Genomic DNA, 14,871 nt, shown 5'->3' with positions numbered 1-14,871 from the left:
ACATTTCTTTGACAGATGGTAAACCAAAGGTCTGGGTGTATGGAGTGTCTGCTGCCATAGTAGTCCTCATTATCTTTATTACTGTGCTGTCATATCTGGTCTGGTAAGTTTAGTAGACCAAGCAATTTATATTTTCAATGTTATTACTACTTCTAATGATTAATGTATATTATCATTTTCACGACTGTATCATTATTTTAGTGCCTAGGGCGTATTATATGGTTGAAATAACATTTTAACGAATTGACAACAATGTTCTTTCTAGTTTCAAGATTTATTTTTGGAAATCTTGAAAGATAATATATTCTGTAAAGCAGATACAGTAAATTGAGGCAAATAAATCATTTTTGTGCTGTTTTACAAGACAAACCATACCTTTGTTTTAAAATGGTGGCCACAAAATGAGATTTCTTATTAGGTGGATCAGAATCAATGGGATTGATAGTTTGCTCCATAAAATATAAAATCAGTTTGTTTATTAATTCCATGAGGACTTGATTTATTTGGCATACCAGATAGGTGCATTAAACTGTTGAACAGTATCAGAGAGCTTTGATAACTTTGTCAATCCAAATCTGCCTGTGATACACTCTATGTTAACTCCTAACTCCAATGTGAAAATGTAATCATGAATTGATCACTTATGCAGTACCCTTCAAAACAAAGCAAGAGTTGCAGTTTATAAATCCTGTGTACTCCCATCATGGAACCTTTCCATTTGCACGGCAATACATATGAAAATTTCCAACATGGTTGGGCATTTAAACTCTTTCTACCCTTCTGAAACCAGACAGTGCAGGAATTTAAATCAAGGCAATTCATTTCTCATTATTTTCCTGGCCCTTGGCTATCCTAACTAGGTAGAAGCCTCAAGAACTTACGCTAATTGGGATCTTATTGCAAAGATAAATTCCCAAAATTAACAGTATAATCTAATGTGGGTTCCATTCAGTAGAAGCTTTCAGGTTCTCCAAAGTTAAACAAATCTTTGTTTTTGGTCACAGGAGGAGCATGAGTGCTCTGACGAAGCTAGTCCTGTCCCAGGCACCTTCTCTTCAATGTTCCTCAAAGCCATCCTGAACCCTGAGACACATACCTTGCATGTTGCCCAGTACTGCACTGGTGAGCTGTTTTGGGAGGTCTGTTTGAGGGCACATCATTCACCAGCTCTGTTTAAATGAGGCCTGGATAATAAAAAAGCCTCGACTTCACTTGGTACCTCCAGGATGCACTCCCACCAGTTGGCTGTCCTGGAGTTAGAGGGAGGTCTATGATGCTACTGTAATTCCAGTGCAGTGCCAAGTTTAAAAATGGCTTGTTTGAATTTTAGTTAAGCTTAATATAGAACTGTTTCACTATTAGGAGAAATTTGACACACGTAATATTGCTCAAGAAGGTAAAAAAAAACAAATTGCTTATGAGAAGTCCAATCTTGTGTACGTGTGCATACTGGCTGAACTCTTTATGGTATAATTCAGATTGCTGGCTGAACATTGCATGATAGAGATATTGGTTTCTATTTACTATTTGTATCATCCATCAGAAATGTAGGCAATGGATAGCTACTATTTGTTTCTTTGAGACAGGATTGATGAACTGTGTAGGTGGATCTGTGTTCTGTTTGAGATGTGTTTCTATTTACCAGCAGTATTGAAGTTTGTGCGGGGTTAGTCATTATTATTATTGCTTACCTTTTGCAGCAAGAAACCAAAGCAGCAGACACGTCCAGCTCCCCAGCAGAAGCCTCTGACTTTAGCCTATGATGGAGATATGGACATGTAATGAGTTCAGGAGAAAACACTCTTCCTTTGTTCTGTTCACATTCATGGGATGACAGAAGCCTTAACCTTACTTCAGTGTCACAAGCACGAGCTATGAAGGCAAACCTCAAAAGCCGCTTTGAGAAATGTCTCATGAACTACTCTATTTCTGAGGAGAGAAACAATTTTCAGAAGATCCAAATGTGCTCTTATATAGAAATTTGAAAGTCGAGAACTCAAAACGCAACTGAAAATGGCTATCAGAATTGCATTCATTCGTTGAAATGTTAAGCATATGAAATGAATACCAAGACTGGTTAAACAGCATCTAGTGTTCAATTTTCACATTTACAAATGGGAGAAAAGATTGCGTACAATTTCCGCCACACAGTTCTGAAGACAACCCGAAAGAAATCATGCTGCATTTACTATCTGCTAGCTGTGAATGCATTTCTAAAGGCAAACGTGGCTTTTTGCCTAACAAGTACTTGGACCTGAAAGGAACTATTGAACATTCTTTGGAATACTCTGCACTATATTAGTGCATCATGATTTCCTGCATTTAATGAACAAACACAAACCGATTATGTACAGTATCAAGGATTTTAATATTGCATAAAGCTTGGTCTCCTCAAGTGACTTCCTCTGAAAGAGAAATGTATTAGTCTTATCAGAGAAGAGATGCAAAGTGTTACATTGTGGAGCTTTAATGAGTATTTTGTAATGAATCTTTTTCTCAAATGAGATAAGACCCAACATTTAATTAGAAATTAAAATGCTCCTGATAGAATAGTAAGAATCCTCGGCAAGTGAAGATGTTTTTTTTCAATAGAGAATAATAAATGGTTCGCGCATTTATGGCTCCAGTTCCATTTCTAATTCTTACGAAGCGTAAGACATGACCAAGTGTAAGTAATGTGCTGGCTCTACACCAAATGAAATAGCTCATTGAGTGATTAAACATTTAATTAGCATATTTTCCGGATTTTCCATCAAGCCATTGTTTTCCGATCCACTTGGTGCATTTAAAGTGACAAGATCCAGCAAAGTAATGATTTTTAAAAATTTTCCCTGCAAAAGTTTCATGATAAAATTAAACAATCCCTCACTGGGGGTTGATACTTCAATGGCGGTTTCAGTATAGTTTGAGCTCAAAAGATAGGTTCCTTTAAATTTGGTTTAATGAATTTGGCCACCTGCCTGGGAAACAATTATTTTATTATTACGGTGGTTGTGCTGTTCAAATCACAAATATTAATATAGCTTTTAATGATCTTCATTCGTGAGCCTCAAGAGAGCAGTATTAGCAGCTGGTAAAGTGTGTTTGTTACTTTGGAATGTATTTAGTGCTCCAGTTGGGAACCAATTCAATGTATTTTCTTGAAAATAAACCAGAAAGCAGGTGGTTAGAAGCTGGATGCCTTGTTTTCTCTTGTTGCGCACTACATTAGGCATTCCATTAATGGGATGCTGAATGCTTTTTCAGCGGTCAGTCTGGATATTTTGAGTTTCTGACCCTTGGAATTTCAAATTCAGAGAACTGGACCTCAGAATTTAGAGAAAACGGAAAGTCAGAATTGTTTTAGACCAGCAGAGGCTGAAGTGTTTGTTTCGAAGCTCCCTGTTAATGCAAGTAAAGTTTATTTATTAGTCACAGGTAAAGCTTACATTAACACTGAAGTGAAGTTACTGCGAAAATCCCCTAGTCGCCACACTTCGGCGCCTGTTCAGGTCAATGCACCTAATCGGACTGTGGGAGGAAACCAGGGCACCCAGAGGAAACCCATGCAGACACGGGGAAAACATACAAACTCCACACAGACAGTGACCCCAAGCCAGGAATCGAACCCAGGTCCCTGGCACTGTAAGGCAGCAGTGCTTAAGCACTGTGCTACTGTGCCACAAGTAAAGCTGTCCTTAGAAGGTTCTTCATTAATAAAATCACCCTGAGCTAAAAACAAGAGCAAAAATAAAACATAGCTTTGGGACAGCCAACCTCTTGATTGGCAATGTCCCACAGCATAAAATTACACTTCATTCTTTATTAATTGATACTAAGTTGACCAATATCCCTCTGAATGACTTCAAAATTGCTGGTGCAGGAAATTAGAAAATGTTTCACCATCCCATTAACAGGTCTGCTACTAAATTTGAGGCTGGGCTGTATTAAATTGGGAAGAGGGAGCTTCACGCCACATTCAACTTCTGGTTTGCCTCATTGGTATATCAGCTGAAAGTTGTTGACCTGAGTTAAGAGCCCTCCAACTTATTTAGTTCATAATGACAGTGGCAAATTTGGGAAATGCTAGTGCATAAAATTTGTTTTTACTGCTATAAATGTCCTAGGTGAGCTCCTATGAAAATGCACATCATTTGTGAAATTAAACATTTAAACTGAATTCAATGTGGGCGCCAGGTAACACTAAAAAACCCTTTGGACTTCTGGGTTGTATGTCCCAGCATTGTTTGTCTACAAAATTTACCAGCATTCTTTGACTTGTTTCTTATCTTTTCTTTCCCAACCGCATACCTTAAATTGCCAAGGTCCATACCTTGTTATGTGTAGCAGGATGTGTTCTAATTTGGTAATCATTTCATTAAATAACCTGTCAGACCAACTTTGCATTTTGGTAATGTTTTGCCAGTGATGGTGAAATGTGGGAGAATTAATTTTCGTCACTCAGTTAATTTCCTTCCTGTTTTTAACACAATCAGATCACAAATAATTCTATTTGCAGACTTTTGATTTGATTTATTATTGTCTCATGTATTGGGAAAGCATTGTTTCCTGCGCACTATACAGACAAAACATACCGTTCATAGAGTACATAGGGAGAAGGAAAGGAGAGGGTGCAGAATATAATGTTACAGTCATAGTTAAGGTGTAGAGAAAGATCAACTTAATATAAAGTAGGGCCATTCAAAAGTCTGATGGCACCAGGGAAGAAGATGTTCTTGAGTCGGTTGATTCATGACCTTGGACTTTTGTATCTTTTTCCCAACAGAAGATGTTGGAAGAGACCCAAGCCCCCATGTTCAGGGTGCGTGAGGTCCTTGATTATGCTGGCTGTTTTTCCAAGACCGCGGGAAGTGTAGACGGAGTCAGTGTATGGAGGGCTGGTTTGCATGATGGACTGGGCTACGACCCTTTGTAGTTTCTTGTGCTCTTAGACAGAGCAGGAGCCATACCAAGCTGGGATACATCCAGACTCTGGTACAAGTAAGAAAAACTTGCCTAGTCGGTGATCTTTGTTATTACTTAGATTGCCAGATGAGACCTACGATTGTTCCTTGATCTGGGAAGGAGGAAGAAATGTCAATGGGATTGGGGTTCAATAAATGGAAACACAAAGTGCAACAGCAAAGATATGGACCATGTTTTGCATGGTAGCTGCATTCTCACTTGCATTTTCCCATAGACGTTTAATGAGTTTTCGCATTGGAAGTTCCTACCAGTCAACCATTCAAAAGGCACAGTGACCTCTGAAGGGAATCTTGAACCTGTCGGATCAGGGCAATACGGTATCTCCTTAACCAATCAGATTGAAGAATTTTTAATAAGCCCTACAAAACCTAAGCCAGCATTGATTTGAATATTAATTCAATGTCAAATAAGGTGCAAAGTGTGAAATAGACGGAAATAAAAATGGGATTAAGGGAGGGAAATAAAATAGACTGGAAATAAAAATTAAAAAGAAAATATTTATTCTTCTAAATCTTCAATAATAATTAAAATCTGAAGGAATGAGACTCCACACTTAATAAACTTAATTTGCATTGACAGAGGGGATATTACCATGCCATTAAATGGGCACTTACAAACTCAAATGGTTTTGACTAAGTTTAGTGTGTACATATATCAAGAAAATGGAGCTATGTCATGCATTTTAGTGGTGAGTCACTCGGAGAGGTGCTATTATTGCACAGTTTCTGGAGGAGCAGGGTATCTAAGGTCGTAACTTCTTGATTTACACAGTTAACAGTGCATGTGCCATTAATGTAAGCTGTTGTCCAATTCACACTTAAAGAAATGCAAGCAGAGCAAGCCTCAACATTAATTTTATCACTAAATGTTGGCATCTTCTGATAAATTTGTCCTCGGTAACAGTTAAATCTCAGCATGCTAAGACTCGATTTGTGCACCCTTTATAGAAAGGAACTTTAAATCACAAAGTTCGCTAGAATAGTAACAGGGATGAGAAATTGTCATCACAAGATGAAACGTGGAGCAAAAATAGCTGAGAGGACATTAAAGGGGGGGGAGGGGTTTAAATCATGAAATGCTTTAATATATAATAATATAAATCCATTTGATAAACGCCTCATCTGCAGTACTGCATGCGATTCTGGGTGCCATACCTGAGTTTGAATGTGAAGACACTGGAGAGAGTACACAGAAGATTTAAAAGAATCATTTCAAGGATAATTAACTGTAGTTATGAGGGTAGATTGGAGAGTTTTCCTTGGAGAAAAGAAGGCTGAGACGAGATTTGATAAAGGTATTCAAGATCCTGAGGGGTATTGACAGGGTACATACTGAGGAACTGTTTCCTCTCAAGAACTAGAGAGCACAGATTCAAAATAATGGGTAAAAGGAGTAGAAGTGATGTGAGGCAAATATTTTTCACGCAGAGGGTGGTTGGAGTCTGGAATTAATTTCTGGAGGGGGTGGTGGAGGCAAGTTCGATTGAGGTATTCAAAAGGATTTCCACCTGAAAGGTAATAATGTGCAAGGTTACAGGAATAAGGCTGTGTGGGATCAGATCAAATGCTCTTTCAGGGAGCTAGTGCAGACTTGATAGGGCAAAATGATTCTGTGATTCTGTATTCGGATAAACAGGAAAATTCTATTTCCTCTGGGAGCCAGTTTATCAATTTAAGTATGTTATGAAGGGATAGGGAGAAGTTATGAAATAGTTCTTTATGCAGACAGAGTGTGGATTGTTTACCATAATAAGGAGTTGAGAAAGAGAGAGAGTTTATTGAAATTTTTAAGGGGATGTGGGAATACAATTTTTGAATGATGCATGAAGCTGACAGAGTATGAAAGAAAGTCACACTATTCTGTACATTAACTAATCAGTTACCTTTATTTAACATACACAAAAAAAGTGTTAAAATAGTTTATACAAGCTTAAAGACGCCATCAGTAAGTACTTACAACCTTTTAAAGCATTGATTTAAGCATCAAGGTGAAAGTATGACCAACTCCCTTGTAGATTCTAAAGTTGTTTCTTCTTGTTCTTGGTCAGCTTTCATCTAGCAATGCTTCTTAAGGCTCTCTCAATGCTGCATTTTGACATGTTTTTGTCATTTGGAATGTCAATTAAACTCAAGAGGATTCCCATTTTGGCTCCTCCGCTGGGTTCATCAATAATGGGCATTTGGTTGGCTGATTGAAAACTATGGGAGTCCAGATGAAGCCTTTGCACTGTGTAAAACCAGCATGTGAAATTTTAAGTTGCCTTGATCCTGTTTCTTAAGGATTTTTGACTGTTTCAGCACAGGTTTCCGAGTTGTTTTCAGAGCTAAAGACCCTTACAAAGGTTTGAGAATTTTCTGAAAGCTTTACACCTTGTTGTCTTTCCCATTTAACCATTTGGACTGCAAATTCAGCTCCCTATCCTATCCCCTGTTTCCAGTGCTTTGGAGGCGGTTTGTGTTCAGATGCCGCGGGGTTGATTCTCCCAGCCTGCTGCACTGCTTTAGCAAGTCTCCAGCTGCTGGATTTCCAATGCTGTCAGCTCCATTGCCAGAAATCGGCGCAGAGCTGAATAAATTATGGAGATGAGCATTAGCATCCCATTACGGGTTTGGGATTGAAGACCCGCTATAGTCTCTGCCCCCACCAGGACTGTTTCACTCCAGCGGGGTTTACAATAGCTCCCCATTTGTCGGGAGCTGGTGGCGCGACCCTGCTGCAGTGAAGGGAGGCCACGGTGGCTGGGAGCAAGGGGAGGTGCCCCCTGGGCATTGCCAGCTTGGCAGTGCCAGCCTGGCCCCCTGGCACTGCAAAAGGGACAAAGTGGCAATACACACAGGAGGCACCTTGGCACTGCCCACCGGGCATGGGGCAGCGCCAAGGGTGCAGGCCAGAGGTGGCATGGGGCCTATAGGGGGGCAAGGACTCAGGGGGAGATCGGTGGTGTGGGAGGTCCAGTGCCACACTGCAGTTGGGCTGGGTAGCAGAGGGAGGGAGGCCAGCGATCGGGGCTGGCCATCAGCATTGGAGGGGTGTCAGCCTGCCGGGATGTGGGAGATGCATTTTGAAAACCCCGCTGAAAAAGGCCAGCGGGATTTGTTCCAGTTTTTATGTGAATTTGGCACTTAGAATTTTTTTGGGAGTATCCCACCCAACTTGTAATGTGATTGCATGCTTGTGGTATGAGTCGCACCAGACTCCATTTCGGGTTAAACAGGAACACCAATGCTAGCAATGCATGACAATAGTTTGTAGAGTAGGCAGATTATGACATCTATCAGAGCATAACATTGATTTTATTCCCAGTGGTGCCATTTTGGAGGACAACCCTCCAGATATTGACTAGCTTTAACCATACATATCTGAATGTGTGTTCAGTAGCGGGAAGGACCTCCCACCAATGCTATTTGAAGAGATTATCCATCACTGTCACATTAGTTGGTGATTTATTTCTCCTGGATGTTGCTGAGGTTGTGGAAGTGTTTGCTGGATTGTCCTGTTACGTTAAGTTGGTAAAATCTATACAGAGTGATGTGGCATCTGGGAAAGGTCATGCTTTTCACTTCAAACGTTCTGCTCAGACTATTTGCTCCCTCAGTCATGGGTGATATATTTTCCATCTCCCTTGGCTTGCGTCATGATGGGAAGCATGAACAAAAGTGACAACAGAGGAAGACAAGCTGTTCAATGGTGGTTCAGAAGGGGGCAGAGAAGAGCACTTAGCAAAAGGTCTTCCAGGAGAAATTCTCTGACCTCAATCTCACAAAGGACAAGTGTGTTCAATACCTCCGTTTGATTAAGGAAATGCCCATTGAAACCTTCCACTTGTTGCAGACAGCCCTCCTATTACGTTCTCTTGAGTTAATCTTGTCCATGAGACCCACCCCCTGCCCTCTTGACACTATTCCCATTCACCTGTGACAACTGAACTTCACTTTCTGGCTCCCACATTTCCTGATATTGTTCATGGTTCTCTCTCTTCGGGCGTTGTCCTCCTCTCCTTCAAACCTGCCGTCATTAACCCTCTGTTCACAAAAACCAACTCTAGACCTCACCAAACGTCCTTTCCTCTCCAAATATGTTGTAACTTTCCAATCCTATGACCCTCTTTCCCGGATTTCTATGTCTGAATTCCTCAATAAGAAGTTTCACAACACCAGGTTAAAGTCCAAAAGGTTTATTTGGTAGCACAAGCCACAAGCTTTCGGAGCGCTGCTCCTTCATCAGGTGAGTGAGAGTTCTGTTCACAAACGGGACATTGAAAGACACAAACTCAATTTACAAAATAATGGTTGGAATGCGAGTCTTTACAGGTAATCAAGTCTTAAAGGTCCAGACAATGTGAGTGGAGAGCGGGTTAAGCACAGGTTAAAGAGATGTGTATTGTCTCCAGTCAGGACAGTTAGTGAGATTTTGCAAGCCCAGGCAAGTCGTGGGGGTTACGGATAGTGTGACATGAACCCAAGATCCCGGTTGAGGCCATCCTTATGTGAGCGGAACTTGGCTATCAGTTTCTGCTCAGCGATTCTGCATTGTCATGTGTCGTGAAGGCCGCCTTGGAGAACGCTTACCCGAAGATCAGAGGCTGAATGCCCATGACTGCTGAAGTGTTCCCCAATAGGAAGAGAACACTCCTGCCTGGTGATTGTCGAGCAGTGTCCATTCATCCGTTGTCGTAGCATCTGCATGGTCTCCCCAATGTACCAAGCCTCGAGACATCCTTTCCTGCAACGTATCAGGTAGACAACGTTGGCCGAGTCGCAAGAGTATGTACCGTGTACCTGGTGGATGGTGTTCTCACGTGAGATGATGGCATCCATGTTGATGATCCGGCACGTCTTGCAGGGTTGCTGTGGCAGAGTTGTTTGGTGTCATGGTCACTGTTCCCCTGAAGGCTGGGTAGTTTGCTGCAGACAATGGCCTGTTTGAGGTTGTGCGGTTGTTTGAAGGCAAGAAGTGTGGGTGTGGGGATGGCTTTGGCGAGATGTTCATCTTCATCGATGACATGCTGAAGGCTCCGGAGAAGATGTCGTAGCTTCTCCGCTCCGGGGAAATGCTGGACGACGAAGGGTACTCTGTCCACCATGTCCCGTGTTTGTCTTCTGAGGAGGTTAGTGCGCTCTTGGTGCAGAATCGCTGAGCAGAAACTGATAGCCAAGTTCCGCACACATGAGGACGGCCTCAGCCGGGATCTTGGGTTCATGTCACACTATCTGGAACTCCCACGACTTGCAAAATCTCACTAACTGTCCTAGCTGGAGACAATACACATCTCTTTAACCTGTGCTTAACCCTCTCTCTACTCACATTGTCTGTACCTTTAAGACTTGATTACCTGTAAAGACTCACATTCCAACCATTATTTTGTAAATTTAGTTTGTGTCTTTATATGCGCTGTTTGTGAACAGAACTCCCACTTACCTGATGAAGGGGCAGCACTCCGAAAGCTTGTGGCTTGTGCTACCATATAAACCTGTTGGACTTTAACCTGGTGTTATAAGACTTCTTACTGTGTTTACCCCAGTCCAACACCGGCATCTCCCCATCATGAATTCCTCAAAGCAGATTTCTAGCTCTGTCACATTAGAAACAACTCTTAAAAAGTAATCAATAATACCCGATGTGACTGTGTCTAAGGCAAAATATCACTTATCGTCCTAAGAACATATGAACCATGTCCTATCATTCCCTTAGAGACCAACAATCTATTTACTTCAGCCTTAAATATACCCAATGATAGAAAATCCACAACCGGCTGAGGTAGAGAATTTCAAAAATTCGTAACCCTTTTGATGAAGAAGTTTCTCCTTATCCCAGTCCTAAATAAGCTACCCCTTTGTTTTTGCATCCCCAGCCAGGGGAAACAACCTATCAGCATCTACTCTGAAAAACTCCTTCACTCTCTTTTATGTTTTAATGAGGTCACCACTCATTCTTCTGAACGCCAGAGAATTTAGGCCTTTTCAGCCTCTCATCTGAGGAAACAATTTAGTGAACCTTCGCTGTACTGTCCCCAAAGCAAGTACATCCTTCCTTAACGATGAATACTTAAACTGTATGCAGTATTCCATATGGTGTCTCACAAAGCCCTATACAATTGTTGTAAGATATATTCTGCTTTTGTATTCTTACTACTGTTATGGACAGGAGGGGGCTTAAATTAAACAGCACTAATTTCTCCTCTCACTACCCACAATCAGAAAGGTCTATTGATTTGCTATAAGTGTTGGCATATTTCCCAACCCCTCAATTTTAATGTGATCCAATTTCTAGCAGTAACTCCACGGCAACTTGAGACAAGATGAACTCAAAGGGTTAGTTTATTTGCACACACTCAAGTGCAAAAGGAGGATCACATCTTTGCCTCCTTGTCACTCATACAATAAAAGAGGAAGGAAACATTCACAGTGCAGAGACCGCAGAGGAAATAAATGGTATTTCGTGTGCTTTCCAGATGCTCGAATCAAAGTCTAATTAGGTATTGCCCCACAAAGTTTGGCAGGCTCACAATCAATGCTTTATATTTCACGTTTCCAGTGGAACTGATTTCATATAATGAAATAGGTATGCAGAGATGAATCAGTCTTATAGGTCGGTGATGGTACGAAGTTCCTATAGGAACAGTGTAGAGGGACCAGGTACTCAAGCTGGGCAGAACCCCTTTTGTGTGAGGTTGCTTGTAGATGGTAAAATGGCAGACTGAGTTTGTAGAACAGTAAGGCAATGTGACTGATTCTACCAGCTAGAGGTTCACATTACATGGCTCCCACATCTTCACATTGTCTTTGATAAGAGATGGGCATCCCTCAGAGATGGTTAAATGTTCCAATCATTAAGAATTGAAAAGAAGGTTGTGGGCTTCTTTGTCCGAGCAGAAGATTAGACTCTGGTGGTCAACTTGGGTGAGGAAATGCAGTTGGTCTTTGTGTAGTTCTCTGAATTTGGTCTATGCAGACCACAGTTGATGTCCTTTCAGAGATAGCGAAGTGTGAGTTTCCCATGATACTGCCAGAAAACTCCTTTTGTTCAAGAGTCAAAGAAAGACATAATTTCAGCCATTTTAAAGATCTTGTTCAGATTGGAAAATTTCAGAAATATCCATGAGGATATCTACATCCAATTCGGGTTCAAGATGGGTTGGGTGGGGTCAAAGGTTGGTCAGAGCATGAGAATTGATTGGCATGCAAACAGCGAAGGGACCACTCCGCACAAAGAAGTGTGACACAGTTCTGTAATCATCTTCTTGCTGAACCTGAGTAAGCTCAGGGACTGTTCCTGGGTTAGGTAGAATGAAAACACAAAAAAAGGGCATTGGTAGGGTCTTCTGCGAAGAGCCTTCCTCCTCTAACCTCTTCACAAATCTTCACCTCTCTGCCATCTCTGTTCCATTCTGCAGTCATGTTGCCAGTCCAGAGACAACTGCTGTCCCTTGCGCCTTGTGCAAAACTGAGTCACCAGATCCCCTTCAAATGTAAGCAGCTCATCTCAAAACCTCTCAAAATAAGCCTCAGAACTTCCATTAACTTTGCCACAACGTAAATAAGTCAAAAGAACTTCACCTGCAAATTGGATGCCTCAGCCTTCAAGTAACTCTAGTGGGACTGTCTGTGGGATGTGGGAGTCGCTGGTTAGGTCGGCATTCATTGCCTATCCCAAATTGCCCCTGAAAAGCTGGTGATGAGCTAGTTTCTTCAACCACTGCAGCCCATGTGGTGACAGTCTGAAACCCACTAATTGGTGGCATTTACCGTATTATCGGGCATACACCAACTGTAGGCTCGGAAGTCAGAATGTTGATGACTTCCAAGTGTGGCACCTGTCGTATTATTCAGCTCACTGTAACAGTTACCAAACCACTGATTCGAATTACTGAGCGTGGAATTTGATATATACCAGAACATTACAACAGTAATAACACTAAAGATACTTAATTGTTTATGGAAGTGCTGAGGTCATGAAGGAGGCTATATAAATGGATTTGTTTCCTTCTCTTCATTGTGGCACGTGCAGGATTTCAGGACTTGAGGCAATTTAATTTAACCCACAACTAAGTAAGAGACACTTGTGTTATTTTCCCTGAACCCCTTGTGCCGTTAATTATTAGAATTTAAAGTGTGAGAATAAATTGGGATCAAAGATTTCATTCATATTTATTGCTGAGGATTGCTTTACATCAGGGAGCCACTAAATAAATAACCCCTCGCTCTGTAGGTTCAAGATTAACCCTCCATATAAATTTTGCTATGCTGCGGATGTGCTTTTAGATTATTATCTTTTATGAAAAATTACTCTGTCCCCGTTTAAGTAGGAGGCATCAAACTCTTGGATCTTATTTTGAAATGAAGTGACAATGAAGGAAAAATAGCCCAATATCTTCCTCGCTCCTTCGGTCTCCATTGCTTCCAGATACTGTTTACTATTAAACAGTGATCCAGTACTTGAATTATATTATGACTGGCACAGCAGGACTCTACACTATTACAGAGTAAAAAATAAATTCTAGCTTTTGTGATTGAAGCATGCTCATTTTTTAAAAAAGTGCATCTATTCCTGTAAGTACATAACGGTGGAGAAAAATTCAGCTCCCCCGGTATCTATTTTCTCAGTGTTATGGGTGAAATTCTGATTGATTTGATTTGACTCATTATTGTCACATATATTAGGATTAAAAGTGTTGTTTCTCGTGTGCTATACAGACAAAACATACCGTTCATAGAGTACATCGGGGAAAATGAAAAGGACAGGGTGCAGACTTCGAGTGGGATTTTCTACACCTTCTAATGATGTGTTTCATGGTAGCAGAGGTGGCACGCCATTGGCCGGCGGTGGGATCTAACAGTCTGCCGCTTCCCCCAATGGGATTTCCCGTTGTTTGCACCCCTCTCCACTGTCTGGGTACCCATGGCGGGGGGTCACCCTCGGTGGGCCCTTCCAATGCAAACCACACAGAATGAGATTGTGGTGAGGGCATAAACATGGGTTTGTTACCAGACATGTGCAGGGTAGATAAATCACGATATCAGTTGATGTTTCACACTGATTTCTCAGTGTCATTCCAGAGCACAATTCTTGAATTAACATTCTCGCACAGCTGAACACATGTTCACCAGCAGGAAGGATAACCCTCTAACTTTAATTCAAATGATCATTAATTGCTTTCAGGTTGGTTGGTGATTGATTTTTTTTTTACTGGCTCTTCTTTCAATTGTCATATTATTTGATGGTTTTCAGAGTTGCTTAAAATTGCTGATGTTTTTTTTAATTCATTCATGGGATGTGTGCATTGCTGGTTAAGCCAGCATTCATTGCCCATCACTAATTGCCCTTGAGAAGGTGGTGGTGAGCTACATTCTTGAACCACTGTAGTCCATTTGCAGGCAATGGTGTGGCACATGCTGAAGAACTTAGTCCTGACTTCAGTGATTTTGCATAAACCACTTGCCAGACATGGGTGTGTTAGTTGGCATCTGTTTTGTCTGCAACATTAAAGGAGGTACGAGCAGAGGTGACACAGGCCAAGGCAAACTGCTGGAAGAGGGAGGAGGATAGAGAGAAGGCAGATGTGCCCAGAGTGCTTGGAGAAAGTCTCCTATCTGAACATCCACTTCACCAAGGAGGTTTTCGCTGAAATCTGCCACCTTCTGCATATCTTCAGTGTTAAAGCATGGCAAGAACAACACTACCAGTGTCAGAGAGAATCAGGTTGTGTGAGCACCCAGAGTTGTGAGGATTATAGGCTTCCCCATGGTGCGGGGCACTAGTCATTGCACATGCACAACTTTTGAGAGTACCACTCTGAGAAGTAGCACAGCAGGAAAGGATTCCACCCTCTCAACAAGGTGTGCAATCATACTCAGTTAATCATGTGTGTCAATGCCCACTTGTATGTTAGCATATGTTGCAGTAATC

The 14,871-nt window shown here is 41.4% G+C and overlaps 1 protein-coding gene across 1 annotated transcript in view; it reads left to right on the top strand.

Moving 5' to 3' along the window:
- The window catches only part of thsd7ba (thrombospondin, type I, domain containing 7Ba), a 624,788-nt gene extending 620,412 nt beyond the window's left edge, over positions 1-4,376 (top strand). The window contains 2 exon segments of the mRNA XM_078229305.1: positions 16-103; positions 1,701-4,376. Coding sequence (XP_078085431.1) covers positions 16-103; positions 1,701-1,782 — 170 coding nt within the window. The 3' untranslated portion in view covers positions 1,783-4,376.
- The last annotated feature ends 10,495 nt before the right edge of the window (positions 4,377-14,871 follow it).

This window comes from Mustelus asterias, chromosome 14 (assembly GCF_964213995.1).
Source record: "Mustelus asterias chromosome 14, sMusAst1.hap1.1, whole genome shotgun sequence".
Classification (NCBI taxonomy): Eukaryota; Metazoa; Chordata; class Chondrichthyes; order Carcharhiniformes; family Triakidae; genus Mustelus; species Mustelus asterias.
This window is presented reverse-complemented; position numbering and strand designations above follow the sequence as displayed.